The following is a 21,559-nucleotide window of genomic DNA, read 5'->3' as shown; positions in this document are numbered from 1 at the left end:
CCCTGTGTTAAGGCGTCGGTAGAATCCTTCTAAGAACTGGTATTGGCGTTATGCGTCGCTTGTAACATTTGTATCTGTAGATAAACAATCGATTATGCGGTGCGGGATTCGTGTTGGAAGGCCGCTGTTTCGCACGTGTGTTCCTTTTAAGGCAACATCGCTGTTTTCAAGCAGAGCTATTGTTCTTGGTATAAAGCCCGCTTATTTCCCAAATCACAAACCATTTCTTTCTTTATCTGTAAGCAGAGACCTTTTCCCCTGTCTATCCGCATTCGTGTACATTCTTGAAATCGCGTTTATTTCCACCGTGTACTAAAGGCTCTTATTTACGAGGTTTGTAGACTGTGTCGCGCCACATCATATACCAGTTCAAGCGAGTATAAGGTGTTTGTCCACTTCCATAAATGCACCTATTCATCATGCGAGATCACAGAATCAGCCAAACAAATGTCGCTGTTTAGCATGACCGCATTGACGTGCGTACGATATAAATATATCACCTTTCGCCATTGTTTTTTCAAGGAACCCACTTTTAATTATAACCAGCATTTCGTGTGGATCCATCGTCTGCCTATGCCCTTTCGTTGGTTTCAACTTAAAAGATATCGGTTTTTCTATTTACTTGAGGTTTATATTCGGCAGATTTGCAGATTTGGTTCAAAACGCCAGAAACTGTTATCGGGTAAATATTGTTCCGTATACGGGGGAAAATAAATAATTGATATAAAGATGCACACGAACTGATACGCATGTAATTATTAATTTTCCTTATACACGTTATTCTTGTTTACTATTTTTAATATGTGAACCTTATTATAACGCAGGGATTTATCCGAAAAAAATGTTATTTTAGCTTTTACAATATTGTTTGGTTTTAGAGTGCGCTAAATTCGTTGTTAACTAAAGACTTGCGTGTGAAAACCTATAATTGTTCCAAAAGTAAGTTTGAACTTTTGTTAAATTTCTAGTACAATAAAATTATTGGTTTAAACCAAAAAATGCTTTGTTTATACGACGGTTTAAATTCAACCCTGGACTTCCTGATCAAGTAGGGTGGAGGAAGATGGGACACTTTTTATTCTGTTTTCTCGTTTTTAGTAAACAAAAAAAATTCAAAGAATTATAAAACCGTATCTTCACGACTCTCATAGACCATTGTTAAAAACAAGATTAGCATATTTGGATAATATGTGCTGAAGGTGTTACGTCTTATTCCCCCCCCCCCTACTCACAGATCTAAAACAATTGATTTCATTACAACAGTCACCGAGTATGCTCAGTGCTGGTGAACGGCCATTGTTAATTGTTTAAAACACGATTAGGATATTTGGATATTATGTGCTTTAGGTGTCCTGTCTTCACTCACCCTACTATATGCAGATCTAACACATCTAGATAACCGCAATTGATTTCATTACAACAGTCACCGAGTATGCTCATCTAGTTTAACACAAAACACGTATTCTCGCAGTTCAATTTATTCTTCCCGATGTATATATACACTACGCCAATTGTGTCATGCAAGCTTACAGGAAACGAAATATGGCAAAACTTATTAATAGGAGGCGCGTGCGGAACAAATTACAGAGCAAAAAAATAGGGAACGACCAACAAGTTGAATTGCATTTTGTTTGGTATGCAGCCATAGGTGTCGTATATGGTATACAAAAAGCGACGTCATGTGACATAATGCAAAAATAAATAATCAGCAGGGTTGCGGGAACGAATAAATTGGCGAATTTCGCGACGAAATAATTCGATCAAAAGAAATAGAAATTAGGAAAATTTGGCGGAACTGATTTTGCGGTATAGCGGCAAAGCACGGTGAGACAGCATGCACTACTCAACGGCTTAATTAAAAAAAGATGCTTTGCTGTTTCGATATGAAGTTTTCTTTGTGATTGTCATGGAACATCATTGAGCGAATATTACAGTGTCACCACAATATTTTGTTCTCTGCACGTTAAACGTGAAGCCGACGATGAATTTTAGTTTACCGTGCATCACTGCAGGCGCTGTTGGAACGACTGCGTCGCGCATCACCCTCTGTCACTTCCCGGTTCTCAACCTCTGTTGCGACCTCTTGCGACGACTCGCTTTGCCCGCCGTTATTCGTTTGGTGGAGCCCTCGTAGCAGGTGGACGTTAAAATAGTATTTTTCGTGACATTTCTGGCTGCAAATCGTGCACTTGAATGGATCTGTCTTGTCGTGACAGCTCATGTGCAGGGCATGCATCATCTCATCACCGAATATGACGTCACAATGACGACACGTGCGTGATTTGACGTCAGAGGCAGCGGGTGACGTTTGAGTGGAAGATGTATTCTTGTCGACGAGGTTTTTCTCGGCACCGCTTAAATCCAACGGAGTGAAATTCTTCTTGATGTATGATGGGGAATTGGAAAGTGGCGGGGTGGGGTAGGCTGATGACGTGAGCGGGCTATCACATTGCTGGAAAAAAATAAGTAGCTTTAGTAAAAAAATGAACAAAAAATGTTAATTGAAAATTTGTATATACTTGGGTATTAACATTGATCATACTAAAAAAAGATATGTACTTCGGGGTTGTGTTCACGTTTAGTCATCTACGGATTACAATATATTGATAGATTAGACGTCTCACCTGATCGCGGAAGCTCATTTCATAACCATTCGGAGATACTTTTTCGGTAGCTGAGCTCGAGGTACTGAAAAATAAGAATTCAGGATAATAAATATGTCTTCGTTGGTATGAATTATTTATGGGTGCTGTACGCTCTGTGGGGTAAGGCTACCGAATGTTAAACATACCCGCAGTCTAAACAGTAACAAATATTTGTTTTGTGCGCTGCTGCGGAAACAAAATCCATTGTCTTTTGTCGGCTTGCTCGCTGGTAGCGTGCGAAGGCGAAGTCGGGCCACCGCAAAATGTAAATAATAATAGCGATTCCCTCGCTCGCCGGCACCGCTCTGCTCACCTTGCGTGACTGTGCCTTTGCTCGCGTGAGAGGGACTGCTGCCGCAGGACTGCGTTTGTTTACGTCGGCTCGCGTTATTTATTTGACGACCTAATCGCTCGTTTCGCCCAGCGAGCCGTATTTGGATCGCTCGCTCACCACGGAGGCGCTTTAAATAGCCCCTTTCGAACATGTGACGCGCGGCCGTGTCGGGCAACAATCATTTGCAATAATCTCTCACGCAAAACTGTAGTTGCTCGCTATCTCGGACGATAATCCGAAAAATCGTCAAAAAGAAACTCGAAAGCGAGAAGACAGTGGCGGAGTCTGGATATAGTAACCAGCCGGTTTACATGTCAGTACAGAGAGCTTTCCGCGGCCACGAACCGCAAAATATACGTCATGATATCGGAAATCTGTTCTGGTATTCAGAGTGCGGTCGGCGCGATTGCACGCGATCTTCGCTTTGACGAAGTGATGCGATAATTCGATCTACTGCCACGTTGGGCGGGACATTTGTACCAAACACCTGCAGGTTCGGAAAGGCGAAGCCTCACACCTTTTTATAAATAAAGGTTAAATGAAAAAGTTCATCCGCGAATTAACTTTTGATGAACTTTTAAATAAAAGTCGCCGAAATCGACAGACTGGGCCCGCTTTGTTGGCCGATGAGCCGCGGCGAATCTGTCGCGCTTGATCCGGGATAAATCCAATCACTATTACTCAGAGTGACGTCAAATGACTAAGTGGGTTTCAAGTACACGCACGCACCAACAACAACGCACCTCTCGTGCCCGCACACCCACAGTGGCTTGTCTTTAGCACGCGAGAGAGCATGGGTGGGGTGGCGGGGAAAACGAAGAGACAGGACGAGCCACCGCGGGCCGAACGTAAACAAAATAACAAGCGGGTTAAATTACAAGATGGCGGCGGTGGGCACTGTCACGCGAACGCTCGCACGCAAGCAGCGCATTTTTCAAACGATCAACAGAAACCGCATAACTCGAATATCGATTACTCAGAAGATGAGTGGAAGTAAAAAGTTCAACAGTCAAATTCGATATAATTATACACCAACTTCGCATGGATCCGACTGCCCGGATTTTTCGGCAAAACTGACGTGTGTCGCTTTCCGAATTGTGTGGGACAACAATAAATAATCCGGACATAATTAAAATTGAACCGCAAGCACCATAAAAGGGGCAAGAATGCTGTTTCGGTTTATCACCATTAGCGCTGCTGTCACGGTTAATTTGATGCACTATAACATTGAGGGAATTTTGGAATATTCCGTTTGTGTTGACAAAACAAGTATACACACGATTTCGTAACGTATATCCGCTGAACCAAATATTATTTTAATTGTTGCATATTTGCTAAAACCTTTAATCAGTATACAATTAGCGTGTAATCCGTTTAAAATTTAATCTTTTTCACAATGGGCAGTCTATAAAAATTGTATATCTTTTATAAGGGCGTGTGAGCAGTACACCCTATCGGCCATGTTGTTATTATTCTCTCCCCGGCCACGCTAAATCGGCCTACTACTCGCTGTCACGCAAGCGGTCGCATTAAGCGCCGAACCTCGCTTCGATCGGTACAAAGCCTTCGCACGAAATGTTTATGTTGGGCAGAGACCTCATACCAACAGTCAGGTCGCCCGCTGGTAAATTTAGCAATTACATTCCGAACGATTACGCGAAAAGTACCGCCTACCATAGTGGTAACTTCCATGTGAGAAAAGGAAATCGAAATGTCATTTTTACGACTAACACTTAAGGTATTATACGAATTACACGTATGGTATTTCATGTCCGCCGTTCCCAGAAATTTGAACTTTGTATAGAAACGTAAAATGTAGATGACGAGGCTAAATTTGTCATAATTTATTGTTTGTTCATGACAATGTAAAAAATTCCTACCACGCCCGTTTTAATCACGGCATGACTGATTCATATTTTCGTTCCGCGACCGCACCGTCTCCATGCTAATGAGAATGACTTTGCAATTCCTGCGCCTGAATTGGGCGCACCCTTTATCAAACATATTGTTTATTATGCGCCGGAATCCCTTGGGCGCCCAAATCACCCCCGAGGACGGACCTGGACGGCTCTTGTTTACGCGCCAATACCATTGTCTGGATTTGTAATTGAACATGGTCTGATAGCCGGCGATAAGCAGCCTGGGGCAGCAGGCCCACAAGTTGCGTGCGAACCAGCCGAATCTCTCGCGTGCGATGTTTATTTTCGTGATGTAACTTGCCTGAGTGTTTAGCTTACGACTGAGCCGGCTTTCGCACGCGAAGCGCCCGTCAATCACCCAAAGCTCCGCCCACGGCAGCCAGGTGCAAGTTCCCGAGGCGCGGAGTGATGGTTCCGCAACAGCAGTGGCTGATCGGACGTAACCAAATGGCGGAGCTTTGTTTCCGGTGGGTGAAAATCCCAGTAAACAACGATTGATCTTGGGGGAAATCGCGCTTTTCGCATTTACAGAATGTGTAATCTAACCACAGGTGACGAAAATAGAGTTTACGAGAATGATATGCTGTCTCGGTGGTCGAAAACAATTGGAATGCTGTCGATGTTTTTACAGTTCTTGTTATTGCGAAATTGCGAAAGAGCTATCTGGCTGCGTCACTTGGAACGCTTGTGCACTGAGTCACAAGAGAACAAGTTACAGGTTGTTTACACGCCCAATTCTCCTCGCGGAAAAAAACATGTTCTGCCCTGTACACAATTGCAAGGTCAGACCGAACGTTATGATAGCTCCCCCCGTGATTTGTTACTCACCGACAGGATGGGAACTCTCAGCACGCGATGGAGTAGACAAAAACAGCGACTGAATCATCGCAGAGGCGATGTTTCGATAAAACAAACAATCGGAGGGTTTTCGTACCACTTGCGTAATCGGATAACTCGCCATAACTTATTTTCGAAACGACCGCGAAGACGCCGTTTGCTTTGATGGAATTCACAGTTCCCGAGACGATTTCGTGTAAAAACGTTTTTCTCATCACCCGAAACATTTCGGTCAACGGTCGTCGCCACAAGCATAGCTATGTGCGTCACAATAGCTCTTCTCACGTGATAAAGGTTGCCCTCGGTCAAAAGAATTCCCGCTTGTTTATCTCAGTTAGCTAAAGGCCTATAAGAGATAACACGACACTTGACCTAGACAAGCGAAACAAAAACAAATTTAAAGTTTCGCAGTTACCAGAATAATACGGAAACCGATATTATTTTGTATCCGCACGGGTCAGTGTTTCCCACATACTTTGTAGCAGTGTTTCCGTAATGTAAGTGCTCAACAATGTCTTTCCTTCAAGTTGTTTACCAGTTTTTATCTGTGACGTAACAAAGAGCTGCGCAATTCTTTTTAACTAAAGTCGTTGTGTTTCGCCCATGCTATGACGCAACTAGCACGTGAGAATGATGTTGACGACTTAAAATACTTAAACTCCATCTAGATAGCATGACAGGAGCGAAATTTCTGTTTTCAATCTCGCTGACAAGGGCGCGATTTCTTATTTACGTTTCGCAGTGTCGATAGTCGACGGGAAATGGCCCCATTAAAATTGGCGTTCTGCCAGAGTTTTGTAATGAAACTTTCACGAAGATCAATCGATTGTTTACGGCGCAGCAGTCCTGGATTGTCTCCGTCTGTCTCCCCGTGTTTACACAATAAATCCAGTCGCATAAGCGGAGCTCAGCGGTCTAATTGGCCTCGCGATAGCATGTATCCTCGCACGGAACGCTAACCGCATAAGCAGCAGGGAATCTATATAGAGGCAAGCTATTTGCAATGTGTATAACGGCTCTCGCCAATTAACGGCTGTTGTACTTCGCGCGGTAGCAAGTCGGTCCAAGTTAACCCTGATTAAAGCTACAACCAGTTTTATCCGCCATTAACATGCCGCCCAACATAACCGGGCATCCCACGGGAAATCAACTCCCTTAGATCAAAGGCAAGTAAACACATCCCACTTACGTTGATAACTCCAAGTTCGGAGCCGATCTTCCACAGGGCATGACGTCAGAGCCATAACTCGCACTCGATGACGTCACTGCCTCGGAGGAGGCATGGGCCTTCCGGTAGTGTAGATCGAGTCCGTGAACGCCTTTTGCCGTAAAGTCGCAACGACCGCACTGTTTCTGCATATATTAATTGGAATGTTATATAACCTGTATCATGCAGTGTTATTTTTAAGTGAATTCGACACTTACCCAAGCGTGAATGTTCTTTTTCGACTCTGCGTCGACATCCGGATTTGAAGCTGGGCTTCTGCACGGTGAAGTAGCGCTTGGCTGAGATCTATTTTCTGCGGTTGAGAAAAAGAAAAACATAAAACTTCCGCCACAAATTACACCTAATACTTGGCAAGTTTTGTTACAAACCTGGCTGTGAACTTGGTCGCTTTTCCGGCGATTTCGACCCTTCCCTTTGCCCAGACTTCATCTGTGAAAGCTCGAGGATTTTTTGCTGATACTGCCAAAGGTTTTTAAGCTGGGAGGCTTGCTCCATATCAGGCGAAGGCATCTGCCTGGGAAAATTTGCAGCCGCAGCAGCAAATGCTGAATTTGCTGAGTTGGCGAGGAAAGGATTCTGCATTGCTAGTTGTTGGTAGAAAAGTCGAAGTTGTTCTTGCGGCAGACTCGGTGTAACAGCCGAAGCACCTGTTGTTGTTATTGTTGTTATTCAAAGCCCCTATGTATTATATATGGTATAGGTCGCTCACATACCAGAAGCTGCTTGCTGGATCGTGTTGAGTGCTTGTTGTCGCTGATAAGCATAAGCGTCCATTCCATTCTGGTGTTCTGCGGTCGCATCGGCATGTTGCTGTTGGTTGTTTACTTGCTCGGCCAATGATCGGATCATAGACTCGTCCAAGAGCCCGCTGGCGAATCGACCTGAGTATGGAAACTGAGCAGCGGAGTTGCCTGTAAAAGGAATACGTACTATATGTTAACATTTCGGATCTTTCGTCGACGTAAGGGTTACATGCAGCTGCCGTACCTGAAGCCTGAGCAGCCGCCAAAATACTTTGAGCGCCTGACTGGGCGGCGGCCATCACTGATCTCGGCGACATGCCAGATACCATGTTCTGTAGGGTCATCATCCTGTCGGCCGTATCTATCAAAACAGAACCATTAGTCCGCCATTACTCACCATTATCCTTGAATTATCAGCGAATGTGACCACCCACCTTTAGGCTTTGATGCAGTAACGGCAGCCATTCGGTCTTCTTGAGATTTTGCGAGCGCCGCTGCGGCCACAGCCTTTGCCTTTGCGTTGGTAAGCTCCACCTGATGGATGAGCCTCGCGTGTTGCTCCAATAGAAGCGAACCGTTGCTGACGTAAGTGTATGGACAGAAACGACATCTGAAATGGTGAATCGGAATTTCGCTGGTATCGTACCTGATCGTCACTTCGCTGCCAATCTGTAGGAATTAGTTCGTTAGATTAAGAGCTTAGACTTCCAAAGCGGGGCTACTACGGGTCATTACCTCAATATTATCGAGTAGGATGGGCGCTTCGTTATACGCGTCCTCGAACCCGGAGGCTTTAGAGTAACCGTTCTCACCAGAGACACTGGGCTGAAGTGAAGGCATCATCATACCGGTGGATGCTGGAATTAATATTGTTTAAAAATCTGCTTGTTTAAATGGGAGTTAGGTAAATGTTGTGTCTTACCCATTAAGCTCCTTTGTGCAGCGTTTATCCATTGCTGAGAGGTGGTTGGTAGCAAACCAGGGATAGCTCCTTCTCGCTTCCATGCAGCTTTGTTGATCATGGACGAATCTAGGAGCGATTTGCTAAAATTATTCAGCGTACCTTGCATGTCTTCGACGGAGGATAACGAATTTGGCCGCTTGGGCTCGTCGCTTTTAATGCCGCCTGCAAAGAGTGTTGATTTAGCTCAATGCAAATTATTAGCGCAGTCGTGCCGTTTTAAGGCCCGGTGTATAGCCGGCACGATTTAGAGTACGGTATAGCGTGCTAACAGAGCATAACTCTGCCCGCGCACTTGTCACGCCGCAACAATACATGAAATCCGTGACGTAAACATGATGAGTGTTTGTCTGCGCCATGACAAAAGTGAGTGCAGAAGCTACGTAAAACATCCGGCCAGCATTTCCGGTGAGTGATAACTATTGCGTCATAAATCGGTCAGTGATCAGTCACTCGCGTGGCCACATCATAACAACACACACTTTCGCACAGTGTAAACTGGGCACTGGGCAGCAACAACATTACTAATATTGTTTACGGGCCTCGTGATGACGCTACATGTTGTTTTGCTTGTCAAGCCATATCTGTCACGAGACAAACAAACGTCATGTATTGTGAAAGAATACGCGTCGGTTTGTTCTGCGAAGCAGAGGGCGAGCTATTTCCGAGCAAAGCTAATACGCACTGACCGCTCAGTAGAAAGTTTGTTTAGAACTTTACCCACGCGATGTGTATTTATAGATACAAGAGCGCGAGACTTTGTTTATCATCACATACGTCGTAAACGTCCCACGGTAACCATGTAAAATATAAAACTTTTAACTTACCTAAGCTTGGACCATCGCCCTGTTTTAGCACCATCATCCTAGGGTGTTTTAAACCATCTTTATCTCCAGGGCTTCCTGCTCGTTTTCGGCCCTTGCCGTCTTCAGTAGGGTGGTACCCCGCATTGTTATCAGGTGTGCCCCAAGCCCCAGGGTTTAGCGCCATAAGCTGGGGTGGGAAGGGTAGCGTGTACACCCCTTCTTGTTGTGTCACTGTGGTGGCCTCAGACGGTGCTGGCGTAGCGTGCTTGTTCGATTCGCTGTGGGCCTGTTTTGTTTTCCCGCCGTTCTTGCCTAAACACAGGGTACGTGATTAATTACACCATTGTAGCGTTAACTATCGTAAGCACTCATAACATTTCATCCACTATCGTGCCATGCAACACGAAACCAGCAATTGGAAGTGCCGGTCTATCAATCATATCGAAGTTTCAACGTTCACGCCACAGCCTTGCAAAACAGATCCGGAAAAATGTAATTCAAACCCTATAGAAACCTATACATAGGAGACACCCGCCAGCAGATGATATATGGCAGTAGTGGGATGCCCGATATAGCGCTACAAACTGCTGCTGAAATAAATAACATCGTTGACATGTTTGTACCTTCGTTTTGGTATTTTTTAGCTTTGTATGCGGAAATGGGCGCAAGTGCTGCTCCTCGTCTTCGTCTCCTTTTAAAACTGTTCTCGTTGCCGAACTCCTCGAAGCCCTCTCTCGTCATGGTCCAATAATTTGACTTGGCCGCGTTCTCGTACCTCGGAACTGTAGTAAATAAACCGGTTATTCCCCTGCCGTGAAGCTCACGTTGGTCGATTCTCCGTACGCGCGAAAACAGGACCGAACGGGAGTATTCGCCCAGTCACGCAGTGAGTGTACGTATATACTGTGCTGCAATTCGACTGATTCACAGGCTATTGTTTTCCACTCATGCCGAATTCAATTCATGGCGTTCTCAGAACTTCGATTGTTTTGAATATCGCCCGATTTCCGACACATAAATATGCATACACACAATTAGCTTTATCTACGCGGTTCGCAACCATGTTTTTGTCACATGCAGAATGAATAAGTAGGGCCGTTTCCGGAGCGCAAATATTCTATATTTCCGCGTAAACATAATATAGAAAACACAATACAATGATTTATGTTTTTTTAACTAAATCTAAGCTGAAAGATTCCAAATACAAACCAAACTTAGCAACTGGAAAAAGCAGTTGCTTTTTCCACATGGGCCGCTGAGGTGTTTCTGCTTAGAGCAGAGGAAGGTGTCGCGTAGCAAAGTAACGATTCCAACCATATTAAGTGCGCTGAGTGACATATGGCGAAAACGTGGGGAATGATACGAACGCGCCTCATGATAAGCGGGAAACAATTGAAGTGAGTTAACTTACCTTTTACAAAGCACTGGTTGAGACTGAGATTGTGACGGATTGAGTTCTGCCATGCCGACTTATCGTGGCAGTACTTGTAGTAGGGAAAGTGGTTCATGATGTAGTCGTAGATACCGCGTAGGGTAATTAGATGCCCGGGACTGTCCAAAATAGCTGATGCAATTAATGCGGGGTATGTGTGTGGGGGCCTTTTGTATTGGGACCTCTCTTCTGGCGGAGGGGTACTGGTTAAACGAGCTGCGGAACCACTGGTACCGATAATACCGCGACCGTTGAAACGCTCGTGCCTAATAACCGGCTGTTTCGGCTGTTTTTCGGCGAAACGACTGTTTTGTTCGGGAACCGCCATGATGGGTAACATGGACGAAGACATGATTGAATTGGTGGATGGCACCATCGTCGGTAGCATGAGGGGATTGTTTACTCCGTTCATTTCCTCAGTGGGGCTTGAATAGCTTGATGGAGTGCCATGAACCGCCGAATCAATGTTTCCGTGGTTGTAATTTGTCCCAGATATTTCCGCTTTTGTTGTTTCTTTGCCAGGAGAGCTGGCTGTCTGCTCTCTGGAAATGAGGCCTTCACTGGAGGAGGAACGACCGTGTTGAACTGTTGCTTCATAGAGGGGAGGTCCTGTTTCCGATCCGTTGCTCCGTGGTCGGACTCTGACAAAAGGTTCAGGGCTCCTGGTCACCTGGCATGTTTCTTCAGGTCGCTCACTACTGTATATACTGCTGGGGGATCCGACTGATCCCGGAGAGGTGGATGATGCTCCCAACGTTTTCGGACTCTGGTGATGCGAGATCGCCAGTGTTTCATGAATGTCGATCATCTTTGAATGTTCAGAATCAGCGTTCTTAAAAACTCGCTGAAGGACTAAGTCGAGATTCTTATTTTTCGACTCGCCTGAGCTCGACTCGGTGTGAACTATCTTGCGGGGTTTAGCGCCGTTCTTTCTCCGTCGATTCTCTTTTCTGTACTCGGTCTGAGTAAGCAAAATTGGCTCTTCTATTTCTTTGCTCGAAGGGACTTGTGCGTCCGCTGTGATTTTAAAATCCAGATAATTAACACAATACTGAAAAATTGCCTGCAATTCGAATGAAAATATTATTTAGCATACAGTTGTCTACGACCGCTCCCGGCAAGAACGCCAGACTGACATAGTAGCGCCGACCTTGACGTTTATATACGCGAAGGCGAGAGATTTTTTCCCGAAAATAACAAAAACTTTGGTAAAAAAACTTCTCGTTTTCGTGAATCGGGTTTTGAACGAGTAACACCTTAGGCCTTGCACGCTATATCTCTGCTGGTAGATAAACTTAGCCCAAACCACGAACGAAGTTTAGAGCTTACTGCAACGGTCTCTCACGCGAGGTTTATGTTTGCATACCTGGCGATACCAGTCTCGCTGTCTCCAGACATCTCATGACCTTATACAAAATTTTACGAATCCTTTTTTAAAAACGCATGCCTGTAAGTCGAAAACTAAAACAGCCAACAAGAAAAACTGCCATTACAGTCTAGTGCAGTGGCTTCGAGTGAGGTTTTCCAAACCGTCTGCATCCATATTACTCCAGCTCGTGTTTCAACTTCCGCAAAGAGGGAAGTAAACAAGCTACTAACTGGCCGACGCTGTAGCTTAAAGATGGCTGGCGGAGCGGAGACCGCGAAAAACACAATTGAATTTTGTCCATGTACACACTTACGATGCGTGGGCAAGTTTATGACGTAAACACAACCACTCCGCGTCAATTTTCCGATGCCCAAAAAAAAACTATTGTCGTACACCGACAAAGCTATGCTATTAAAAACACGCTCGATATTGAGTTTCGTTTCTGGACGCGCCTTGTTTTCAAACGGCCGCGGATCGCTTACCCAAGCCTTTCCGCACAATAACACAAACAACTATTGTTGTCGCAATCGCTTTTGTGGCAATCAGAAAGCGAATTATCAAGCAACAAAGCGACGAAAACTCAACAAACCGATTCTTTACAAACAGTAGCGCTATATCGGTATTCTCAACCCTCCGCTATGTAAACCTCGCAAACATACATCCGGTATGGCTGCCTCGACAACAACGACCGTTAATAACCCTTTCTTTGTGCCCGGGCACAATCGGTACATCTATTAAACTTGAATTGTAGCAACCGAAAGCCTGATCGCACTTGCTCTATTTAAAACTCTCTTTTGGTTGTTTGGGGCAAGCCAGGATGTAGAATCACCCGCAGTATATACCTTTATTGGTCGGGAACGCTTGCGTATATGCGCTTGTTTACTACCTAGCCACTTGTTGACAAAACAACAATGCGTTTTCTTGCACAACGTCACATATGCAAATGTAGTGCGTGCAAGTATAGCAGTGATTCACCGAACAAATATACGTGTTGTTCGCGGCCACAATAACTTGTCATAACGACAACGAATCATGAGAAATTTTTGAACAAAACTCGACACATCACTAATAAAATACCTGCTCGTCCGCGAAAATATTACCTTGCGCTTTGTCGCAAACAAAAAAAACGACTCTGCCTTATTTACTGCTAAAAAATAATTTTGTCTAAAACTGAAAACGCAAAACTGAACAAATGTTTATTCTAATTATGTTCACTATGTCACATCAGGTATATACATCGTCGCTTAATCTGATCGACGCGGTATATTCTCTCACACATGTTTACGTATACGCAACTAGCGCCTTTTTCTCTCAATTCTCTCACACGCTCCACGTTCTCTCTTTTTTTTGCCCGACTGCGTTCGTTTACTGATAGAAACAATTCAGGTTTCGATTTAACCAGTTTATTAAATATGATTAATATTTCATAACATTTCGATAAGTGCTCTTGCTGTACACGACATATTGAACAACTGTTTAGCTGCGCGTTTGCGATTTTAAATTGGCACGGCCGAGAGGCACGAATGTTCGACGACGCTTGGGAGTTATACCCAGTTTAGTACAAGACAAACTTACAAGCTCCCATGAGTGATAAACACGATGTAAAAACATGTAACCGCGCACTCCTTTTTATTCGCTAATATGAACGCAAGTTGCCAATCTCTCTTCAAGGCGTCAATCACAAACAAGCAAAAAAATTCCCTGCCTTCACGTTTTGACCATTACCTCACGAAATGCGAAAAACAAAGTTTCTTTCTGACCACGAAACCTGTTTTTGTCGATGCCGTACCAGTACAATGTTTCCCTTCTCTTACTTTTAACCACTACTGCAAAACAACAATAGAAAATACGTTGCTACCCATAAACCACGCAACTTAAAAACAACAAAAAAACAAAGCCCGAATTCAGCTTGCGCAGTTGCCACTCAAAAGCGTTTATCCTAACGTCACTTAGTTGACCACACTATGTTGAGTATTCGCTACTTTATTCTTAGGTATGTTCGAAACTTCAAGACGCCTCGACGTCGAAACACATTTTCCGAAGTGGAAACGCCTTCGTGAAGCTCTTGCGGTGAAATGTTTAACACTTCATAACAACCCAAACACTCAGTGGGCGGCGAATAGGAAAACATCCAACACACAGCGACCAATCTGTTTTGCAAAACATAAACACTAAACACCAAACAGTCTTTTCCATACAACAATAATGAGAAGTCAGAAATCTAAATCGCAACTAGCTAATAATCTTGGATCCCTGGCTACCGACAACTGGCCAACACAAAGAATTTTTAACTGCGAAAACAAGATTGTAAAATACCAAAATGCTGATTTCAGGGTCCAATGGCGCTTGAAGCTACAACCTTTTTTACTATCTTGAAGCGAGCAAACAGATATTGAGTAATACACCACTGGAACTAATTCGTTGGATTACATATACGTGGTGAATAACACTCGTGCCTTAAAAAACATAAAAGTCATTTTATTTTGCTCTCCCTTTGGTCACATTTTCTGTCCACGGATGGACACCGCTTACGTCACATCCCATTCTGACGTCATAATACGTTGACCGAGAAACATTGGTTTAACGTGAAAACATAACGATGATTGGACAAAGAAATGACGCTTCCGTAACGTCATAAATTTGTCTAACCCGCGCCATATAAGATGTTCGTTTATAGCCCACAAAGTTTAGGTCACCGGATGTACTGAACTATATTATAAGGTCAAGTTATACCTTCGTCAGTTGTAAGGGAAGCGCCAGAGTCCATTTTTCTTTTCCTGTAAAGCAAGTATGGATAATAATAACTGGGGGAAATTGATTTAATTATCCTGGAAGTTAACTTAAGATGTTTTAAGCCTAAATTTGCAGTAAACGGTTTAGTTTAATTAACATAACGTGCCGGAAACTAGAAAACAGATTTTGCCCTAAACTAATCACTATATAGCGATTGATAGTTTGCGCTTATCTTTTTTTAGTTGCCGTACAAAAAAGCGAGACTTTCATGGTTGCCATTTTAGGTGACTCGTCAATCGTATTGTTACGCAGCTAATTTAGGAATGTGCAAATTCCCCGTTCATTTTAATCTATACGACTATTCAATATGCTGCCTGACCAAAAGTACGTACCACCACGAAATAACAAATAAACATTACAATGAAAATACACATACGTATCAGTAAACACTTGTTTATTGTTATTTGTTTATATTTGTAAACGGAAGCGCTCGATACCGGTAGCAACAAACGTGTAGAGATTAAAAAAGCTTGCGTTTAGCGGCGTTAATACGTCTTACTTTTATGAGGCGGAAACGAAACTTGTAAGAAAACTTCCCGCCCAAGAAATACTATGTATAGCCGGTGACCAGCGCTGCGTCATTCGCTGTTTCTATTGGCGTTGTCCCAGGAACGTGACATCTGTCATATTCGCTGCACTCAGCAAACCGGAAGTGCCAGTAGTATTGTGACGTAAGTTGTTGACGTTAGATCTAAAGCTAGGACGGATGTTGTTTCTATTTTCACGTTTGTGATTTATGACATCACAGATTGGTGACGTCACAGAAGCACCTACTTAGTCGTGGTGAGCTTCTATTAACCTTTGAAAAGTTTACGTGTCTGTATTGCTGACAAGACGAATGACACATCCTTACTTTTGTATGGACCGAGTTAGTTAAACCGATTTACTGTTGTTGTTGTTTGGTAGAAAAATGAACCAATATTAATTTACAGGAGGCCGACGATGTTTTATTATTAATGATTTTAAATTATCATAATGGTGTCTCAAACATTAAATCTGTATACAGACATTTTGAGTCCTTTATATTCTCTTCAGTACACATTTACCTCAATTTTCCCATTAACATTTCTTAAAAATTATTTCGCCTATTTTCTGATATAGTAATGTAGGGGAAGTTGGAACACCTTTAGCTTATAATATCCAAATACCCTTATCTGTTTTGAATAATTAACAATGGTCTTTGTGGTCGTGGGGACTGTTATTTAGTGACTGTTTTTTTTTTGTTTACTATCTTATGGGACGCGAATATAGATTGAAAAGATGTCCCATCTTTCCTCACCCTAATATAATACACATACTAAGGTTTCAAATCTATAGTTTCGTTGATTTCGTTTACTCTTTATCCGTTTCATGGAATCCAGATTAAAAAGCGCAGGTTAGGCAAAAGATACGAGAATTAAACCAGCGAGTAAAGGGACGCAATACAAATGAGTAATCGCGTGTGAATTGGTGCGCGCAGCCAATCTGCATCGGATGTTTATACTGGTACCGTTTGTAACCACCGGAAAATGGGGGTACACTTTTCGATAAATAATTCTAAAGCGGGACAACCTTTGAACCGAATTCGATAAGCAAGTACCTGTAGCGTGTTTAGTCTGAAGTCCAAAATATATGGACAAGTTTCGTGTAAAAGAAAAAATGTCAAAAAAGCATTAACTCTGAAAATGAGCATGCGCCTATGTGTTAAAGTATATTTTAAACTTTATTACATTACGCCATTGGACAGGTTCATAATAAATATGTTCTAGTTATTTAACTTTTATGTTAGGCGTATATGCGGCAAGAAAGGTAATCTTATCAAACAAAATCCTGGTCCACATGGGCACGGCTCTTTACTGGCACCGTGTGGTAGAAATTTATTCGGGTAACGACAGATGCGCTATTTTCAATTTCAATGATTTTCATTTAGTTTACTTGCCTTTAAGAAATGTTTAAGTAATTTTGTAAGCAAAAAATTAATAACGAGTGTGAGGAAGTACCTTTGAGTGCCATAAATCAAATGCGTAAATTTTGTTACCCGGATCGAAGGGCCGACTGCTTTAACGATGTTTTAGTTGCGGTGCGAAAACGCACACATAACACGGTGAACCTATATTAAGATTGCTCAATACAAAGACGGTAATTCGGACATTGAACCTTGGAAGCGGAAATTACATGTCATTTATCATTTCAAACTAGACTCTTTGGAGAAATTACATGTGATGTCGCACGTCACGTACCGAAACATTTGGCTACGTCATCATGTCTTTTATATGGCTGTAACCCCGTGTCACTGGGATCCCGAGCTTTTCGTGTGTATGCGGACCTCTATTCAACGACGAGGCGCGATTTACGGGAAACAGACGTTTTGCGGCGGCGATCTCACCAACATTGTTTACACAGTTGCCAAAACACATTTGAAGCACGCTCAGCTCGAAAATAAGCAGGCCCCTGTCTGGGTGTTAGCCATTAGCAACTCTTATACTCCCAATAAATCAGGTGATCCTGACTCACTGTTGGTTTAAGGGGCACGACCGATTCGAAGTACCGGTTCAAACCGGCTGAAACCGGATCGGCGTATAGCCATAACAAATACCAATCTCTCGGGTATTGTTTGTTTCCCATGGATCGAGAGCGGACGACAAAACATGCTGCGGAACAGAGTAAACAAGTTGTTAAACGTTAACTCGCTGCCAGATAACCTCCTTTACTTTAGGACGTTCCGGAACATTCGATATGATCGCATAAGAAAACAAAAAATCGCTCTCGTATAAGGCAGTGTAGCCAGATTTGATCCTGGATTTTCCCAAACCAATGTTATAATCCAATACATGCGCGGTGGACACGGTAACGGTAAATTCTGTTATGTTCCAATAAGCGCAAACAGAGAACATTTTAAATATTTTCTCTGTGCACGAAGTCCTACATAGGTGGCAATTTCAGGTTATCTACATCTGTGTAGCCTTATCTGCATACAACAGCGGGAAAGCGTGTGAAACGGCAAAGCGTGTTCCCTTGTTTACGAGAAGCCGTTGTCGCTATCGTCGAGTGGTTTTCCGTCCAACACCATTGCTCCTGTTTCTTGGAACTTTCTATCAATTTATAAGTAAACAGTGGCTATAAGCTGCGACTGTGAGCAACGGAAACCACCGACAAAGCATGACAAAACAAAGGCGTATAGGACGTGAATTACTTAGTTGTCCCTTAGCACGGATTTGTGCCCTAAATCAAATAGTTACCAAGCCGACTTCTTGCCCTAGGTGATTACTTACAAAGATATTCTTTGGTTTTATGTAAAATATAAAAAGTGTCTTACCAAATTAAAATCGCCACGTAAAACCAGTTCAGTCAACACTTCTGGTCTATAATTTACGTAACGCAATTTGTCGTTATCAGCTTGATCGTTGTGTTATATTTACCAGCAGCTATATAAGCGTCAGTCCAATTACATTAATTGGCAAAATACACCATATAGTGATAAATAATTTAAATCGCGCCGATATTGTTGTGAATTTGTTATTCGGTAAATTTTGCTATATTTTAAAAGATATATAGTAGGGTGGGGAAAGATGGGACACCCTTAGGACATAATATTCAAACATCCCGATTGTGTTTTTACCAAATAACAACGGTCTATGGGAGTCGTGAGGAAACATTTTATAATTCTTTGATTGTTCTTTGTTTACTTCTAAATAAGACGAGAAAATAGAAGAATGCGTCCCATCTTTCCCCACCATACTATAGGAAATAAATCCAAAATTTAATTGCTGTGAGTTATCTCTTAGTATGATGTTGTTTTTGTACCCTCAGTCGTAAAGTGTTTAATTTAACCTGTTAAATAAATACCCCTATCGATTATGCTATAATGGTATTCGGGAACATAGAAACACATTGTATGAGTAAACTGGTAAATACGTTACGAATATTCGCTCTATACAACAATATGTTTGAACGACCAAAGACACAATGCTATAATGGCCATGACGACGCATTCATCTGGTCAGGCGTTTCCCTAAGTATTTACGTCTCCGGTCGATGACCTTTTTGGTAAAAGTCGTTTCGCAAAAATAGGTCATTTTAGCAGAAAAAAAGTGGATACAGTTTTTTCACTTGCTGGAAAAGGTAGAGGTAAATATTGTTTTAATCAATCGGGAACGAATTGTTTGTTACGACATAACAATTTCCCTTACGTCACTTTTTACTTATTGATGAAAGAGCAATAGTGGGCGATTACACGAAGTGCGACGTCAATCGATGACGTGTTACGAGTGCTGTAGTTGCGCAATTTTAGCATGAAGGTTGTTTGTTTAATCTTATGTGACCATGCATTGAGCGAATGGTTGTTTTATGTGCTTAATTGGGACGAATTATTCTTGGCCGTCACAGACCGCTCAATGGCGCGATTTTTATTCTCTGCCACGCTAATAACGAGTATGCCCTCATTATACATAAATGTCCGTTTATTGAAGTAAAGCGCTTTTATCGTGGTCGCCGATTTAATCCCCTTCTGTGTTTCGTCAGCGGCGCGAGCGCTTTCCGACCACGTGGTCATGAGAGCACGTGACAATGTGGCTGCAACAGCAGTTGAGATTACTGAACCGGCCGTATTGGCTGAGACTACCAAAACTTAGCATTTAAAGTAACTTTATAGCAGTTTTTTGTTTTCGGGATATTTTTTAAGAAAAAGAGTTGATAAAAAGTGTTTATAAACAAAAAAAAGATAAAATAAAAAATAATAAGGTATTCGCACACACTAGCATACTTTGGGAAAAGTTAAAATAACATATTGTTTACAATATAGAGATGAAACATAAACATAAACTCACCAACTAGGCGGTATTTCCAAAGTTGAAAATCTGAAAACCGTTCTTCTTATGATCAATTAGGGCAGGCGGTATACCTCGTAACTTAAATTAGGCTCCCGATCCAATGACGACTAAACTTGTTTGTCCGGGCGACAGAGCCTAACAACAATAAAGCGTTCTGGAGCGATCATGGAGAGGAGCATTGTACCCAACGAGACCCACAAAATAAACATCACTCTTGTGCAGTTAACACACTGTGTTGGACGTTACAAACAAACCCGGGTCCTCGCGGCCGCGTTCGGAAAGTAAACAGAGAGAAAAGTAAGAGAAGGGCAAAGCGTCGCATTCCCAAACATCGCGACAGCGCGCTCGACGAAAACAAATTCCGAATTGGGAAGTCTGTAGCAACAACAGCGCACACCGCATCACGTAGCATGATGACAAGTTACACTCCACGTCGATTGGTTATCCAGCGCCTGCTACCCCACGAAGAATTTCGCGAAATCGTGGCACGGAATCGATAGCATATACCGCGATACATTATCGCGGAACTTTTAACCCATGATATAAAAGCATTGGCTTAATAAACAATATTTTTGTTATTTTTTACACGGATATCACAAAATTGTATAGTTGATTACAGCGCCAGACATGCACTTGAATTTTTATGAGTTGCCAACGGATTATAAAGGGGGAATCTACTGAGTGTTGACTGAAAATAAAAATGAAGAATCGTGGTTATCTGAAAAGCGAAGTAAACGCCGAATTGCGGATCTTCGTATTTTATTGCTTGCATTGTCGGTTCTAGACAGAAAGTCATAAATTATTTAACGCTAAAACAAACACAAGTCGAATTCAGAGTAAACACGTGAATTAATAATGATGCTGTTATCCGTTCGATTGCATTAAGATAGGTTCCAAACTACTTGTCTGTCTTGTGAATAAGCAATTGAGCATTTACCAGGTGTCGCAGCAGGTCGACTATGGGACAGCGGAAACTGATGTCACGATATATAAGCAAGACACAACAATGACATATCGTTTGTTTACTCTGCCTCAAATAAACGTTGTAGAAATTCCCATCTAATACAATTTAACAGAAAGTGTGAACCAATGGGTCGACAGATTCGACCACGTACCATTTTGAGCAGACGAGACGAAACTCATTTCGTCGTTTATTGTCAATCAATGGCGAGTGACAACGAAATTCGGCCGATGAATTGATTATCTGACATAAAATATTTCATTTTCACTTTAGAAGGAGTATTTACGACACAATACTGATCCGTGGGTATTTTTACCCTTTTTGCGCGAACAAAGAAGTCTAATATGTATGTTTGTTATTGAACAATTGATTGCCAGTCCCAACACTTCAAAAGGGGAACCTGTTTTATGTACATTATTGATAATTAAAATCACTATCGGTTTCCTATCATATTTTTATTGCAAAAACCTGTATTTTTTAAAACGAACGCGTTGTTTGCCGTTAGGGTTTAACGGCATTGATATTTTTATTTTGCGAGCCTGTGTTCCACTAGTTAGACTAGTGGCAAAAAAGAGCACGCAACTTTAAACATAACTTCTTTTAGCAAATATACTTATTGCGCATTGATATTGATTTGAAACACCGAACGATATACATTTGCCTGTATAGTAGAGTGGGGGAAGATGGGCCACTTTTAGTAGATAATATCTAAATATCCTGATC

The 21,559-nt window shown here is 42.4% G+C and overlaps 1 protein-coding gene across 2 annotated transcripts; it reads right to left on the bottom strand.

Annotated features, from left to right (window-relative positions):
• Window positions 1–1,460: 1,460 nt before the first annotated feature.
• On the bottom strand, window positions 1,461–20,109 carry LOC149735558 (uncharacterized). Of its 2 annotated transcripts, none has more exons than XM_089878990.1 (15): window positions 19,873–20,109; window positions 15,008–15,051; window positions 10,885–11,922; window positions 10,097–10,255; window positions 9,495–9,785; window positions 8,629–8,736; window positions 8,442–8,563; window positions 8,141–8,375; window positions 7,951–8,067; window positions 7,677–7,874; window positions 7,332–7,610; window positions 7,161–7,255; window positions 6,925–7,088; window positions 2,625–2,688; window positions 1,461–2,452 (listed from the first exon to the last, which is right to left on the bottom strand). In XM_089878990.1, exons 2-15 carry the CDS (start codon window positions 15,039–15,041, stop codon window positions 1,994–1,996), a joined length of 3,363 nt encoding a protein of 1,120 aa, XP_089735116.1. In that variant the 5' UTR covers window positions 15,042–15,051; window positions 19,873–20,109; the 3' UTR covers window positions 1,461–1,993. The 2 variants fall into 2 exon arrangements, with proteins under 2 accessions (XP_089735116.1, XP_089735115.1); XM_089878989.1 differs by having other exon boundaries at window positions 8,629–8,832; window positions 19,873–20,107.
• Window positions 20,110–21,559: the final 1,450 nt, after the last annotated feature.

Source organism: Ciona robusta, chromosome 5 (assembly GCF_009617815.1).
Source record: "Ciona robusta chromosome 5, ASM961781v2".
Lineage (NCBI taxonomy): Eukaryota > Metazoa > Chordata > Ascidiacea > Phlebobranchia > Cionidae > Ciona > Ciona robusta.
Note: the sequence above shows the minus strand (reverse complement) of the source record. Positions and strands in the feature narration are given on the sequence as shown.